This window comes from Terrapene carolina, unplaced genomic scaffold, assembly GCF_002925995.2.
Source record: "Terrapene carolina triunguis isolate 2854851 unplaced genomic scaffold, T_m_triunguis-2.0 Scaffold58, whole genome shotgun sequence".
Taxonomy (NCBI): domain Eukaryota; kingdom Metazoa; phylum Chordata; order Testudines; family Emydidae; genus Terrapene; species Terrapene triunguis.
Genome location: NW_020664409.1, coordinates 104,649,039 through 104,663,663, shown reverse-complemented (window position 1 = coordinate 104,663,663; position 14,625 = coordinate 104,649,039). Strand labels below are relative to the sequence as shown.

Below are 14,625 nucleotides of genomic sequence, written 5' to 3'. Positions count from 1 at the left end.
TATTAGACTTCTACCATTTGTATATAAACACTTAAAAATTGTCACTTTTCAGCTGTCTGCCATGATGTGATGTAATTGAATAGGTCTCCTTTTCATTCAACTGTTTCTCATCAGACCCTACCCGTATTTTATCATCTTTCACCCTCTCCTCCTTACCTAGGATATAGAGAATCTCCATTAATAGATCCTCCCCTAAGGGATGTCTCTGTTTGAACCACATGCTCCTCTGCACCTGTCGGCTTCCCCCCAGCCCTTAGTTTAAAAACTGCTCTACGACCTTTTTAATTTTACATGCCAGCAACCTGGTTCCATTTTGGTTTAAGTAGAGCCCATCCTTTCTGTATAGGCTCCTCTTTTCACAAAAGGTTTCCCAGTTTCTAATAAATCTAACCCCCTCCTCTATAGGCCCCAGTGCGCACACTGCTTTCCAGAATATTCCAGAGTCTGAGTGAGCCTTGTTCCCTTAAGTGAGAATGTATAGAACCTCATCTTGAACGGTTCTAGTCTCAGATAAGTAACCTTCATTTTTGAATAACTTTACGCCATTCTAAGTGTTTTTTATGGGACACAGAATGATTCTGGGGATTGGTAATAGGATATATTGGCACTCGTACTAAATTGTGATTTTTTTTTTAGAAATACCTTAGAGTTTTTCATTTCCACTATTACCAGTCAGTTCAGATTTGTCACAGATAAATAGTCACAATACAATAAAGTGGTACTTTCTGATAATGGTCTGGTTTTCTATAAATATATTGTCAATTTCAGACTAATTATCAGCCACAAACCCACCACCACAATAGACAAATTTATTTACAACCTCAAACTACAGATATATGTTAAATTACAGTGACAGAGGCTGTTTTTTTATTTTTTTTCCTGCATGGTTATTTACAGAAATACCAATTTAAATAGGTACATCTTGCCATGTTGTGTGAAGGTCAGGATTCAGAATCAGCCAAATATCATCAAGCAGAAGTTTGTTCCATTTTTGTGAGGCCATCGCTGTTAATACCCTTCTCCCTATTGTGCCAAGAGTAAACCTGAGCTCTACCAGCCAAAATGTCTCTGTTGAGCTTAGCAAGTTATTGAGGAGTGAAGAAAAGATGGATGTTCCATGAGGTAAATGAACCCTAATCCATTCAGGGCTTCGAAGAGCAGGGCAAGAACTTAGAATTAGATCTGGAATTACGTTGGCTGACAGTGCGGTGTGTAAATCACTGGGATAATGTATTCAAGCTTGTTGGTTCTGCTTAGGAAACCAGACAGTATGTACTGCACACACTGCAATATCTGCCTTTTCTGCATTATCATGGACAGTTTACCATTTCCATCTAATAATAGAGTAATACTATTGTTAGGAATCCTTTTGTAAACTCCTTATTATTGTTCCTATCACTACTGGGCATAGTTTTCTCTTGGTGTCTCTTTGTTTCAGTTATCAATTTTCTACAGTTCCTAGCTTCTGTTTTGTATTCATTACTAATCAACTTGCCCTTTTTTCCATTTGTTACATTTTAAATTTTTTATAACTGCTTTCACTTTTATAATATCTTTCTCCTCAGTCTAGACCCATAGCAGCGCCCAGGAGGTGAAGATTGTTCCTTTGAGATCTGTTCTCTAAGCCGTCCTGGTTTTTCTTCCAGTTTGTCTAGTCTAAGCTTTCAGGAGGCAGTTTCTTCTTTAATTTCACTGGTTTTATTGGCAGTTCTTTGTAACTCATTTTCCAAGTGAGCCATTTGGGATTTTACATCACATACATCTGTAGAGAGGCCACAAATATCTTTGGAGATTGAATACGCTCAGTCTGTGAGGAATTCTTTCAATGCCACGATATCCTGGGCTATGTTCTGCTGTGCCCTTGTGGTCTCCCCCTTCAGTTGCTTAGGTGATTCCAACTTAGGTCTTTTGTTGCCTCTCATTGTTTCATTGGAATCCACATTCAACAGTTTAAAGTTCATCCAGGGGACTAATTTAAATATTTATGACAGAAACTTAATTGCCAATTTTTTAGGTCAGTAATTATTAGAGATGAATTAATATGTGGGGCACAAGGAGATGCGGGACTAGGCAGCCATCTTCCACATGGGTACCATGTGACACCCTGATGATGACATTTTTAAAGTTTTTATTTTTTGGGTTAAGGTTTTTAAAAGTTTTGCTGATAAGTATGTCAATTACACATCCTTTCACTTCTATGGGACATTTAAAACAAGACTAGACAAAGTAATAGAAAATGTTTTAAGTTCTAATCTAGCATTGATAGGTCAATGGTTTTGACAGCCTAATAGATCTCTTCCATCTAATTTCTGTGATTCATTCCACCCTGGTGTGAATCTTGATCAGTTTTAGAAATAGTTTATATTTGCATGCAGATCGTTCATCTCTTGGGGTAGCTTTGTGATTTTTAGAATGCTAAATAAATATTTATGTATAATCATGTTGTACTTTGTAATAAATCTCCTTTACTGCCCCATTTTTTCTCATAAAACAAGTGAGGTTTCATTGGTCCATCTGGTTGATTGAGATCAGCAAATTGAGTTCATCTTGTTTTTCAAAACCTAAACAAGTGCCTTAAGCAAGATCAAAACAGCACCATAATCAGCATTCCAAAAGTTCAAAATGCAAATGAGAAAACAGATTTATGGTAAACAGTGTTCATTAATCATTTAAAACAGTTTTTCATTAGTATAATTTCTATTTATGAAAATTTGCTAATTTATTTATGCTGAAGTAGGACTGGGATGCATTCATCCACCTGTATTTATTCATACAGAAACTGACAAGTGTGACATAAAAAACATCTTCAGCATGCCTGAGGTGAAACACTGCACAGCAGATAGAAAACAATTAAGGGATTTAAAACGGAAAACAATTTGATAAATCTATACCAAATTCCTTTTTAGCATCACATTTCAAACACAATACATTCAGTAGGTTGTGCTTTAGTTATATGGTGTCTTCGGAACAGCGAGTATACACTGCTAAGTTTGGTTAGAATCTAAGAGACAAATTTTTTCCTTAGGCAATATAATTTGTTCATTCAACTGTTTTCGAGATTTTCAACATAAAAAATTATGCAATATTCGCCTCCTGTCTCTTGAGAGAGACAAAGTAAAGTTCCACTCTGAAAAGTTACTTTTTAAAAATGGCATCATAGGGTGTAGTATTCATTGCCTCTGTGGCTCTAGATCAGTTTTTTTTGAGTGTACAAGTAAAAAGCTAATCTTTTAAACTGCCACACCTGCAGACTCAAATTGGAATCTAAAAGTAAAGCTTTGTTCATTCTAGCTGATGCATGCATTACACACAATAAAGATTTTGCATTTGGAACTTATTTTTAATATTTCTGTTGAAGATGGTCAGGCCAGAAGAGGGTTCTGCTTACTCTCATCTTTGTGTGTGGTCTGCAATGCTAACAAGCTAAATACTAGTAGAAAAAATACTTTGGTGGAGAAAGTCAGCACATAGGACTCTGAACACATACAGGGAACAGGCGTGTTGCGTAAGATGACATCATTGTTGCATGGACACATTTTCAGAGTAATAATGAGTATCCCTTATACAGTCATTTGAATGTGTACATGTCAAAACAGTTAACAAAGATGAATAAATATTAGTTTTTCCTCTTTCTAGATAGGGAAATATAGACATGCAGAGATTTAAATTACTTGTCATAGGTCATACAGTGAGCCTGAGGTTGTAATCCAATCCTTCCTGCAATTTAATTTATTTAGAGATTTTACTCCTAAATAAGTAAACTTCTCACTCATCCACATGTTTAAATTAAATCTTACGTGAAGCCCTGTGACAGGGGATACTGCCCTTCTGGTCTTTAGTGCCAATCTCTTGCTGTAGGGTCATCCAGGTAAGGTCAAACCCCACAAACCAGTTCTCCTAGCAGGTCTGCAGAGTAGGAAATCAGAGCAGCAGGGTATCTATTACTGGAGAATTGCGAGCTCACTTAAGGTGTAGTGCAATGTAGGGCTCAGTGTAAAAAGGAGGAATTGCTTTCTGGAGTTCCCCTTCTCCAGTTCCATCCAAGACTCTTCAATATGGCTTCTGACTCTTGCACTCAGCGGAAACAGCTCTTGCCAAATATCTACCGACCTCTTTTTAGCGAAATCTAAGAACCAGTACTCCATCTTCATCCACCTTGATTTGTCACCCGCCTTTGTCACAGATGACCATGCTCCTCCTCTTGTAATGTTATCTTTCCTTTGCTTCCGTGAGACTGTTCTCTCTTGGTTCTCCTGCTACTTTTCTAATTACTGCTTCAGTGTGTCCTTTGGAGGATCCTCTTTATATCCTCTCCGATTTCCTGGGGGGATTAAACAGGGCTCTGTCATTGGTCCTCTTCTCCTACACCCTATCTGTGGGTGATCACCTCTGCAAAAACAGATTCAATTACCAATTTGATGCTAAAATTCAGTTTTAACTTTCTACTCTGGTTCTGTCTCCATCTGTCCAAACTAAAATCTTGGCCTGTGTCTCTGACATCTCCTTGTTGATGTCTAGCTGTCAGCTCAAGCTCAGCATAGCTAAAACAGACCTCTTAATCTTCCCTGCTACCTTCTTTCTTGATCACTGTGGACAACACCAATATTTTACCTGTCACTCAGACCCATAACCTAAGTGTCATCTTTGACTCGGACCACTCTAGGTCTTCACTTCCAGGCTACGTCTATGTCTTGCAGATGCTTTCTGCATTACGTTTCTAAGGTACAGCCTTTACTATCCATCTACACAGCTAAAACTCATGTCCAGGCTCTCATCAGCTAATGTCTTGATTACTGTAACATTCTTTATTGTGGCCAGTAAATGCAATCTTGCCCCACTTATATTCATTCAGAATACTGCTGCAAAGATAATTTTGCAAGCACCTTGATTTGACCACATCATGCCTCTTTCCATCCCTTCACTGACTCCGTGTTCTCTATTGTATCAAATGTGAACTACTTGTCTTTACTTCCAAGGCCCTTCATGACCTGTCCTCACCCTTCCTAGGATGAGCAGACAGCAAATGTGAAAAATCGGGATTGGGGGTAACAGGAGCCTATATAAGAAAAAGACCCCAAAATCGGGACTGGCTCTATAAAATCGGGACATCTGGTCACCCTAACTATCATCTCTCGTTTTATACTGAAAGATGATCTGCTGCCTCTGATCAGTCCACTTGTTAAATTTTCAAACAAGCACTGTTGTGTGTTCTCACATTCTTCCCTCACAGCTGTGACAAGCTCCTTGTAAACATCTGCAGTACTAACTCATTATCCTTCTTCAAAACTCTCCTTAAAACTGTCCTTTGCTGTGAGGCCTACAAAAACATTGACAGCACTTAGGCTACTAGTGTGCGGTGACCACTGCCTATCTTGCTGATCACATTGACTCATTTTTCTCCTTTATTATACTCTACATGTACAGAGAACTAGAGGAAAACAATATCTTTTAGTCAATTACCAAATTAATTATCACTTACCAAATGAGCAATTCCATATATTTTTAAACATTTCATAAATGGACAAGATATGAATATGATTAAAAAAGCCCATATGTTCAGGTCAAATGTTCTCTTTACACAGATAGGATATAAACACTAGGTATAAAGTCTAGTAGTCAGTGTGTGACTGTGAAAACCATGGATAGAATTACATATGCTAATACTACATAATATAAATATGTCCAGTGTGTAATGTTTAAAGGAAACCTCCCATGTTTTTCGAGTGATGGTCCTTATGTGTATTCCACATGTTAGTGCACATGCTGCCACATGCCCAAGTCTGGAAGTTCTTCAAAGCAGTGTCTGTTGGCCCACCCATGCACAGTATCTCTCCTCATGTTCCTAACCAAGGGTATAAGAGGCAGTACAGGTTGACATCGGTCCATTTCCTTCTTACCGTCACATGGCCTGAGTCAGAATTGTGTCCTCCTTCACTTAGTTGCTTAACCTATATAGAAAACATTTGTAAATAGTTATATTCTTAGACAAGTACTTAGTGGTTAAAAAGTTTACAGTATAGTATAGATTATTTCTTTCTCCCTGGTTGTGGAACCCCTCCCCCGGCTCCACCCTACTTGAGAGTAGTGGGCACTCTCATGAGCACAAGGACAGATCCTTGTTGAGGACTGTCCAAAAGAAATGTTCTTCCTTCTTGAGTCTGTCCACATTGGGTGAGTTGTCATGAACGGAACCTAAGAAGCCAGCTCCTATGAAGACTCCTAGATCTGAAGGCAAGATATGTAAAGAAAGATCTGCTGGTTCTGTCAATCAGTTCTGTACCAAAGCTTAAGGTTAGATGCTTGCTGGTTCTGTCTACAAGTGCTGGTCTGGACCTATCGTTGAAACTACCTTGTCCATCTAAAAACCATCCAGTCGCTACAGATGCACTGGCTCCATCATACTTAACTGCAGGAACTCCTTGGACACCAGGGCCAGACTTATATAACACTGGAGGATATATTCCTGAATTATCAACAGTCTCCACTTCTTTCTGGACTGCCCCTCGTAAGTGTGTCCTTACTTCGGAGGATGGACTTACATCACTGTTCTGGAGCCATCTCACCTCCAACCATCCAGTAGGAGTGCCCTGGTACTGACAGCACAACCACTACCAATGGAGCAGTTCTTGGACTTGGATGAATCAGAGCAGATGTCTGCATCAGTATTTCTTGAGAAGCTGTTGAGCCCTGACAGTCAAGGGCTTTTGCTCGCCATTATGCCAGATACGAACCCCCCCAGGGACCGAAGGTACTGATTTCCTGAGCCTCCTGCAACTGTTTTGATCCCTTTTTCTGGCCTTATTGGCATCTGAGGGATCTTTATAGGTGGTGTGCGGGCTCCTCTGAGGAGTTGTACTGATCCTTTCCCTCTTGCCAGCCCGTTCGGTCAGTCTACGGAGAGGAAGAGGTGGAACTGGATCCACAGGTTCAAACTGGTGCCTCTTCATCATCCCTTCCTTCTGATTATATGTTTACTCCATATTCAGATAATGTTGGACAATATCACCACTGTGGTCTATATAAACAAACGGAGGAACGAGATCTCATCCCTCTGCCAGGAAGCCATCAGACTTTGGAACTGGCGAATCAGGAGCTGCGTCATGATATATGCAGTGTACCTTCCTGGTGTTCACAGCTCCATGAGATACAAATTAAGCAGATGCTTCTCAGTAGACCATGAGTGGGAGATTTACAACGCAGTCCCAAGTGAGATACACAGTGGGATACTCCGCTATAGGACCTCTTTGTGTCCCAAACAAACAGAAAGCTCCTTCTATATTGCTCTAGATGAGCCATGGTTTGGACTCCCAAGGCAATGGTCTGCTGATGTCTTAGATAAATGGCTTCAGAGGTGCCTTTTTTCCTCATTCCCCTACTTCCTCAGGTTGTATGGAAGATACATCGCAACAAAGCCAACATCCTTCTCCGCACTCCCCACCGGCCTAGACATTTCTGGCTCACGGATCTTCTCAGAGTGTCTGCCCACCCATCAATCAGGATTCACCTGGTTTCAGATCTCCTAACCCAAGTCTGGGGGGAGACCAAGCATCGCAATCCGAACTCACTCCATCTCACTGCCTAGTTTTTGGATGGGCATTGAAAACAAAATGCTTGTGTTCAGTCCCCATTCAGGTGATCCTTAACCAGAGTAGAAAAGAATCTACTAGAATCTGATATCAAGTCAAACAGAGATGTTTTTCAGACTAACCACAAGTGCACCAACATTCTCCAGATACTGTAAGCATTTTGGTTGTTCTAGACTGTCTCCTATCTCTAAAGACTTCAAGTGTCTCTATTAGTTTGCTATGAGTACACCTAGCAGTGATTAGTGCCCTCCTCTTTCCGGTGGAAGGATGCTCTGTCTTTACTCACTCAGCTACAGTATGATTCATTAAAGATCTGATCAGGAACTTCCCATCAGTGCTTAAACCTACCTCTCAATGAGACCTTAACATTGTCCTGTCCAAGCTCACTAGTCCACCTTTCAAACACATGGTGACTTGTACCATGGCCCACATATCCATGAAGGTAGTGTTCTGAGTAGCTATCACCTCAGCTAGGAGGGTCAGCGTGCTTGGCGCCATCATGGAGGACCCACCTTATACATTGTTTCACAAAGAAAAGGTTTCTCCTCAACTACACCCCAAGAGACTTCACTCTCTCAGCGTCCGATGTTCTACCTACAAAGAGCCAAACCCATTAAGAAATTATTGAGACGTTCTAACACCATAGCAGAGAGGTTCCATGGACAAGCCATATCCTCAGAGAGGATTTACAACTGGGTCTCAGGATGCATCTTAGAGTGCTACAAGTTAAAAAACATTCCTTTTCCTGGGCATGTCACAGCTCACTCCATGTGAGAATAAGCTGCCTCCATCGTATCCCTATCAGATGTTCCACAACAGGACATTTGCAGAGCAGCCACTTGGAATTCAATCCACACATTTTTGACGCACTATTGCCCTAGTTCATGCCCTGGCCCACGCATGCAGCAGTGATGTCAGCAGTATCGCAAGTATGTTTGCTACCAGCTTCCTCGCACCTCCTCCAGTCTGAACACTGCTTGCCATTCATCCATGTGTGGAATACACATAGGGACCATCACCAGAAGAAGTAGTGGAGGTTACTTACTCTAACTTGAAGGTTCTTTGATATGTTTGTTCCCTGTCTGTATTCCACTACTTGCCCTCCATCCCTCTGCTTCGGATCCTGTTGGATTTACAGTAAGAAGAGGAACTAGATACCCTCTGTCAGGCGCAAAAGGAGTTGTACTGCACATGTGTGGGACAACAGACATTGCTTGGAAGAACTTCTGGACTTGGGCACAATAGTGTGCATGCATTCCCATGTGTGGAATTCAAATAGCGACCATACATCTCGAAGAACATCCAGTTACAGTAAGTAACCTCCACTTTTTTTTAAATACATTTCAGTCTCGTTCTATTTTATTTTAAAAACAACTAAATAGTCATTAAAAATGCACAATCTGCAACATAAAACCAGTAAATCACATTAAAGATCCTGGGGATAACCCTTTCATTATAGAACAAAAGGAAATGCATTTTCCCCTTCAGTGGGTGAGAAAAGCCATAGAATCTGAATGCATCTTTCAAGTAAATTTCAGTGTATATTGATTTTTTCTAATGTTAGCATTGTTCGTTATAAATGATCAAATATGTTGTTCTTTCCATTGCGGTAGCATCCAGAGGCACCAGGCAGTAATAAAGTTCCATTTTGTAAGGTGGTGTGCAGACACATAGGATTAGAGACCCTACCCCCAAATAATTGCTAATGTAAGGAAATCATAAATTGTACTTCTTATTCCTACAGTTACTGTGCTAAAATAAATAATTGGTCCTCACTCCATGAAACTGAACGTTAAAATTTTACTTATTTTGTTTGTAAGCTCTTTGGGGCAGGGTCTTGTTATATGTTTGTATAGTGCCTAACACAGTGGATCTGGGGCCCCGAGTGCTATTGCAATACAAATACGTGATAGTAACTGAAACACAATCTCATGGTTCTATCTTCCAGACTAACACCTACTACCCCTTGTCTTTTCTAATATTTGTGATAGCCCAATAATTAAACTGTGACTTTTATTTAATGTATTTAAGAATTAATGTGTAATTTTAAACTGAAAAAATATATGTAAAAATGGTGAGACAAGGTGGGTGAGGTAATACCTTTTATTGGACCAACTTTTATTGATGAGCAAGACAATCTTTCAAGCTTACATAAAGCTCTGCTTCAGGTCTGGGAATCATACTCACAGAGTGTCACAACACACAAAGAGCCAGCTTTCTTCAGGATACAACCAACCTTCTTCGCAAACTCTGCGGTGATGTCCAGGTGGCAGGGATGGGAGGGATGTTGGTGTTTGGAGTTAGTTTGTGGAGGAGGTCCTGGAGGAAGCTGGTCCTTTGTGTGCTGTGACACTCTGAGTACATTTCTCAGAACTGAAGAACTCTGCGTAAGCTCAAAAGCTTGTCTCTCTCATCAACAGAAGCTGGTCAAATAAAAGATATTACTTCACCCACCTTGTCTCTCTAATAGCCTGGGACTGACACTAAGATGGTGTCATCTTAGTCCACAAATCCACTCCCTGTGTGTATTTAGGAATTGTATCAGCGAGCTGCATTGACTGAGTTTTTCTGCTGGTTACTGCTGGGAGTTCTACTGAAGCAGCAGAGATATAAGACAGTGATTGGGATTTTATTCCTTCTTATATATCATCAATAAAAAGTTTACTGAGTGCCAGCAGGGCTGCACAGGTGTTACGGAGGAAGGACAACACAGTCGCACAGATGTAACTGAGGACATAATTTGACCCCTAGAAACTTAATAGTTGGTGACACTAGATTCTTTCCTTCATATGTATCTTGACTGTCATATTCTAACTTGACTGTAGCTCTGGTGATTATAAACATTTGTTACTTGTTAATTGCACACATTTGATGTGAAAATCATTGAGACACAATAAGCATGGCAGCTCACAATGCCACTGTTACACAGTTGTTTTTTAGTGTAGGATGGCACATTAAATGAAGACAACTTGTAACAAAATGGTAGATGCAGCAATATTTATTTGCATTATTCTTTGAGAGTCCTGGCTGTTGATGACTTTCAGGGTTTCCAAGTATTGTCTCAAGGATAGCTGAAGCCTTGGACATCAAGACAAGGGTGATTCAAGGTAACACGCCCAAGCTGTTAGATATCCTCAGCTCCTTTGTGCTCACAAAAATTTATGCCCTCCGAATTAATATGTGTATATTGAACCCAGCAAAGGGACTGTGACACACCCTGGCCTTGCTTCTCCTGAGTTCAAAGCTAGTAGAAAAGTGCTACCAAAGCCTACATAAGGACTTTGAACATTTTTACATTCACCCAACCCTAAGACTGCTTGTGGTTTCTGCAGTCCAAGAAAAAGCCAGGCCCACCAAGGGGAATCCAAAAAAAGAAGGACCCCAAGAAACGAGACCTCTTTGGCCAAGATGCTTGCTTGTCAGCTTCTCTCCAATTTCACATCGCAAACCTGTTTGCTAAGTACAGTCTCTGAGTTTGAGAAAGAGTGACCTTCCTATCAAAGCTTCTGCGGGACTGCAGGGAGAAACGGAGAGATACAATCAAAGAAGGGCAGTTGGTAACCAAAACAGTGCTATAAGTTGCAGTGGATGAGTCTGAAGTGGCTGCTTAATCCATGGCCACAGCTGCTACAAGGCACCAAGCCTCCTGCTTACAGGCATTTGGGATTCTAAAAGAAGTCAAGGCAACAATAGAGAATCTACCCTTCAAGGGCATGGACTTCAATAGCTGGAAGGATGAAGTGCTTCATTTCCTGAACAACTTGAGGGAGACACTGAGATTCTTGGTATTAACGTTTCAGTGCCTTACCAGTACCAGCTCCCTGAATGAGGGAGAACACACTCTGATTTCCACGGTTGCCAACTGCAATACCCTCTCAGAAAGTGACGCTTGTACTCTCGAAGACACTCATCATCTTCCTTCTCCATAAAACATCAGGCTCCATGCCAGAGGCAGCAGGTTTGATGGAGGAAGAAGGGGGGGGGTGTCAAGAACACCACCACGCTGGAGCTGATCTTCAGAAATCACCCTCCCTCCTTTCCATCGAGGATGGTTGGCGATTATAGCCGAAAAATGTGTGCTGAGTATTGTCACCCATGTCTACTCTATCCAATTCCTTTCGTGTCCCCCTTCCCTGTCCCTGTTCTGAGCCCCTTCTCATGAGATCCTGTGACAAAAAGAAGTCACCTTTATGAGTCTAGGAGCTGTGGAAGAGGTTCTGCAGGAGTAAAGGAGAAGAGGCTTCTATTCCCTGTATTTCCTCATTCCAAAGAATAAAGCGGGGGGAGGGTTCACCCTAATCTGGATCTTAGGATAATGAATGGTCTCAGGTTCAGTATGATAATGCTTGCCTTCATCATTTATCCTTTCAGGCTTAAGGACTGGTTTGTCTCTCTGAGATTACAGGATGCATACTTCTGTATTGCCATTCACCCCTCCTACAGGTATAGCCATTCAACTGCATCAAGAACCTTTACAAAATGCCTTGCCATAGTGGTGGCACGCCTAAGGAAAATGGGCATTCACAACTATCTGTATCTAGATAACTGGGCAATCAGAGGCAGATCATATCAGGAAAGTCTTGACAAGCCTCATCATTGTACTCTCTCTGTTCACCCATCTGGTCCTCCTAGTGAACTATGAGAAATTGTCACACATTCCATCACAGATGCCAGTAACCCACAGTGGGATCCTCACTGACAGATACTTGAAGAAGAAAGTATGGTTACTTACCCTACAGTAACTGTGATGTTTAAGACGATGTTGTCGGTGTGAATCTGACAGTCTGCTCTCTGTCCCTGTTTTTCGAGTCCTCAGCTACGACAGGGTTCAAATTGCAAGGAAACCGAGGAAGGGACAATGTCACTCTGCCCTTTTTATGTCCTCACTTTGGAGTATGCACTGCCCCCAACGGATACAAGTATTCAAAAGATTGAGCTTGTGCCTATGAGACACGTGCATGGCTACAATGAGATTCACACTGACTACATCTTGTAGAACCACAATTATTGTAGGGTAAGACAAGTAATCATTTTTTCTGTGCCCCTGCAGAAGCTGTTTTTGGACATGCAATTTATTTGATACATCTTTACTTGAACACTGTTTAATAAGCTGCGAAATGCAAGAGGATTTATATCTGCACCCTTACTTCTCTAGAGTGCTTTGAATTCAAAGGTAGCCATTGCTTTTGTTTTTGTAAACTAATTTGTGACACTGTAGTTGCTTCAACCTATATACAGTGAAAATGAAATGATGTGAACACAAGGTATTTTTTAGTTCAATTTACTGTTCTATTAGCATTTACAAAATATGTATTTTTCAAGCCCCTACAGCCTGATTTCCCTATACAAGGAACTTGCTGTGCAACTTTGATTTCCTGGATTATGAGCTCTCTTAAGTGAGCCCCTTTTGTAATAATGCTATAATTAAAGGAAGATATATAATGTGGCACACCTAAACACAGCATGAACCCAGTGCTTGTAAGTAAATTCATTGATTTTATTTAATAGTGATTCGTGGTTTACATTTTGTATTCAAAGAAAATAATCCTACGTTTCCCTTTTATTTCAAAGGCAAAGGTGAGTAGAATTGTTTGATAGGAGGAACTCCCATTTTTCCCTTTTTTTTTTTTTTAAAAACAGTTACATTACAGTTTATTTCTATTTACAACAGAGGTTTTACTTTTCTGCTTGTCCCATATTTTATACATTTGATCTGTACTCTTTCATATTTTGTCTTCCTTGAGTGTACTGGGGTATGAAGAGAAGGCATAGGAAGTTACTACTCCTTCCCCACCTAGCACTTGAATGGGAACAAGATGGCGTGAGAACCTAGTGCTTCCTTCAGCACTGTAAGGAGTAGGTAGGCGATATGTCCAGAGCCATTCCACAGTGCAAAGAGGGTGTGATCAGATGGCTTTGGTGTGAGGCCAGACCATGCCACCAGGCACATAGACTGTCAGACGTGTGGACCTTGCATGTGATGATTAAAGGTCCAGATTACATTTTTTCCTAGCTACTTAGGTCTGACTTTCACTTTCACGCATGCTTCACCATGGCAAGGTCAGAATCTGGCACTTAATGTTTCCACTCTGAAGATATAAACTACTATAATTAATTGTCCATTATCCAACATCACAGATTAATAAGTAGATATGAAGTTTTGAATCTTTAATAAATCCTTAAGGTACAGTTTTGGTTTTCAGTAATCATAAATGTTTGTGCTACAGGCTCCCTTTCTCTCTGGATCAAAGTTTTCCTTAACTCTCATTTACCCTTCTTTGAAGCGTGAAGGGGAAGCAAGTGTAGAAGGAGTTCTTAATCAACTGGTCCTAGAGCATCTACAGTTGGCTCCTCTCCAATGGGGTGAGTAATGTCAAAAAGCATTCACGATTATTTAGGATGAGTATTGATTTCTAATCTTCCGTAATATGTATTTTACAGAGATTTATTAGGTAAAATCATCAAGTAGTGTTTTGATAAGATGTACCATGTACAACATTGTTTGCATTTTCATTTATTGATTGAAAATCTATGATGCAGAAGAGGTTAGTAGGAAAGGTGTTTTTTTTTTCCATGAATGCTTTGCTCGGCTGGAGAAAATCTTATAATTTAGATAGCTATTATCTTTAAACCGTATTAATGTTAAATATGGTGATAATAGTTTTGTGATACAGCTGATCAGGAATTTGTTCTTGCAAGCAAAGGTCCTAATGTTTTGTATAGGATGCAACTGTTCTTTACTTTTTCCTTACATATTACAGTATGTGGTGTAAAATAAGTTCTGTGTTCATCACTGATCTGTGATAAACTTCTTTTTAAGTATATTTATTACTCTGTTCTAGAGATTTACATTACATTAACTTTTACTGGAAGGGTGATAGTTTGGCTAGCACAGACGAGAATTTTCTCATAATTATGCCGTACCTGTGTGAGCAGAATCAATTTCACATGTACCAGTTATGTAAATTTGACTCCTGTGTAAGAGTGGCAACAGTGTTCATTTAAGAGCCTGTGGTGGTGATTTTTACAGCAATTTAGA

The 14,625-nt window shown here is 40.2% G+C and overlaps 1 protein-coding gene across 1 annotated transcript in view; it reads left to right on the top strand.

Annotated features, from left to right (window-relative positions):
* TRAPPC9 (trafficking protein particle complex 9) overlaps positions 1 to 14,625 on the top strand; it is an 848,931-nt gene that overhangs the window by 466,932 nt on the left and 367,374 nt on the right. Inside the window, exon 21 of the mRNA XM_026646706.1 lies at positions 13,859 to 13,949. Coding sequence (XP_026502491.1) covers positions 13,859 to 13,949 — 91 coding nt within the window. The remainder of the gene's footprint in view (positions 1 to 13,858; positions 13,950 to 14,625) is intronic.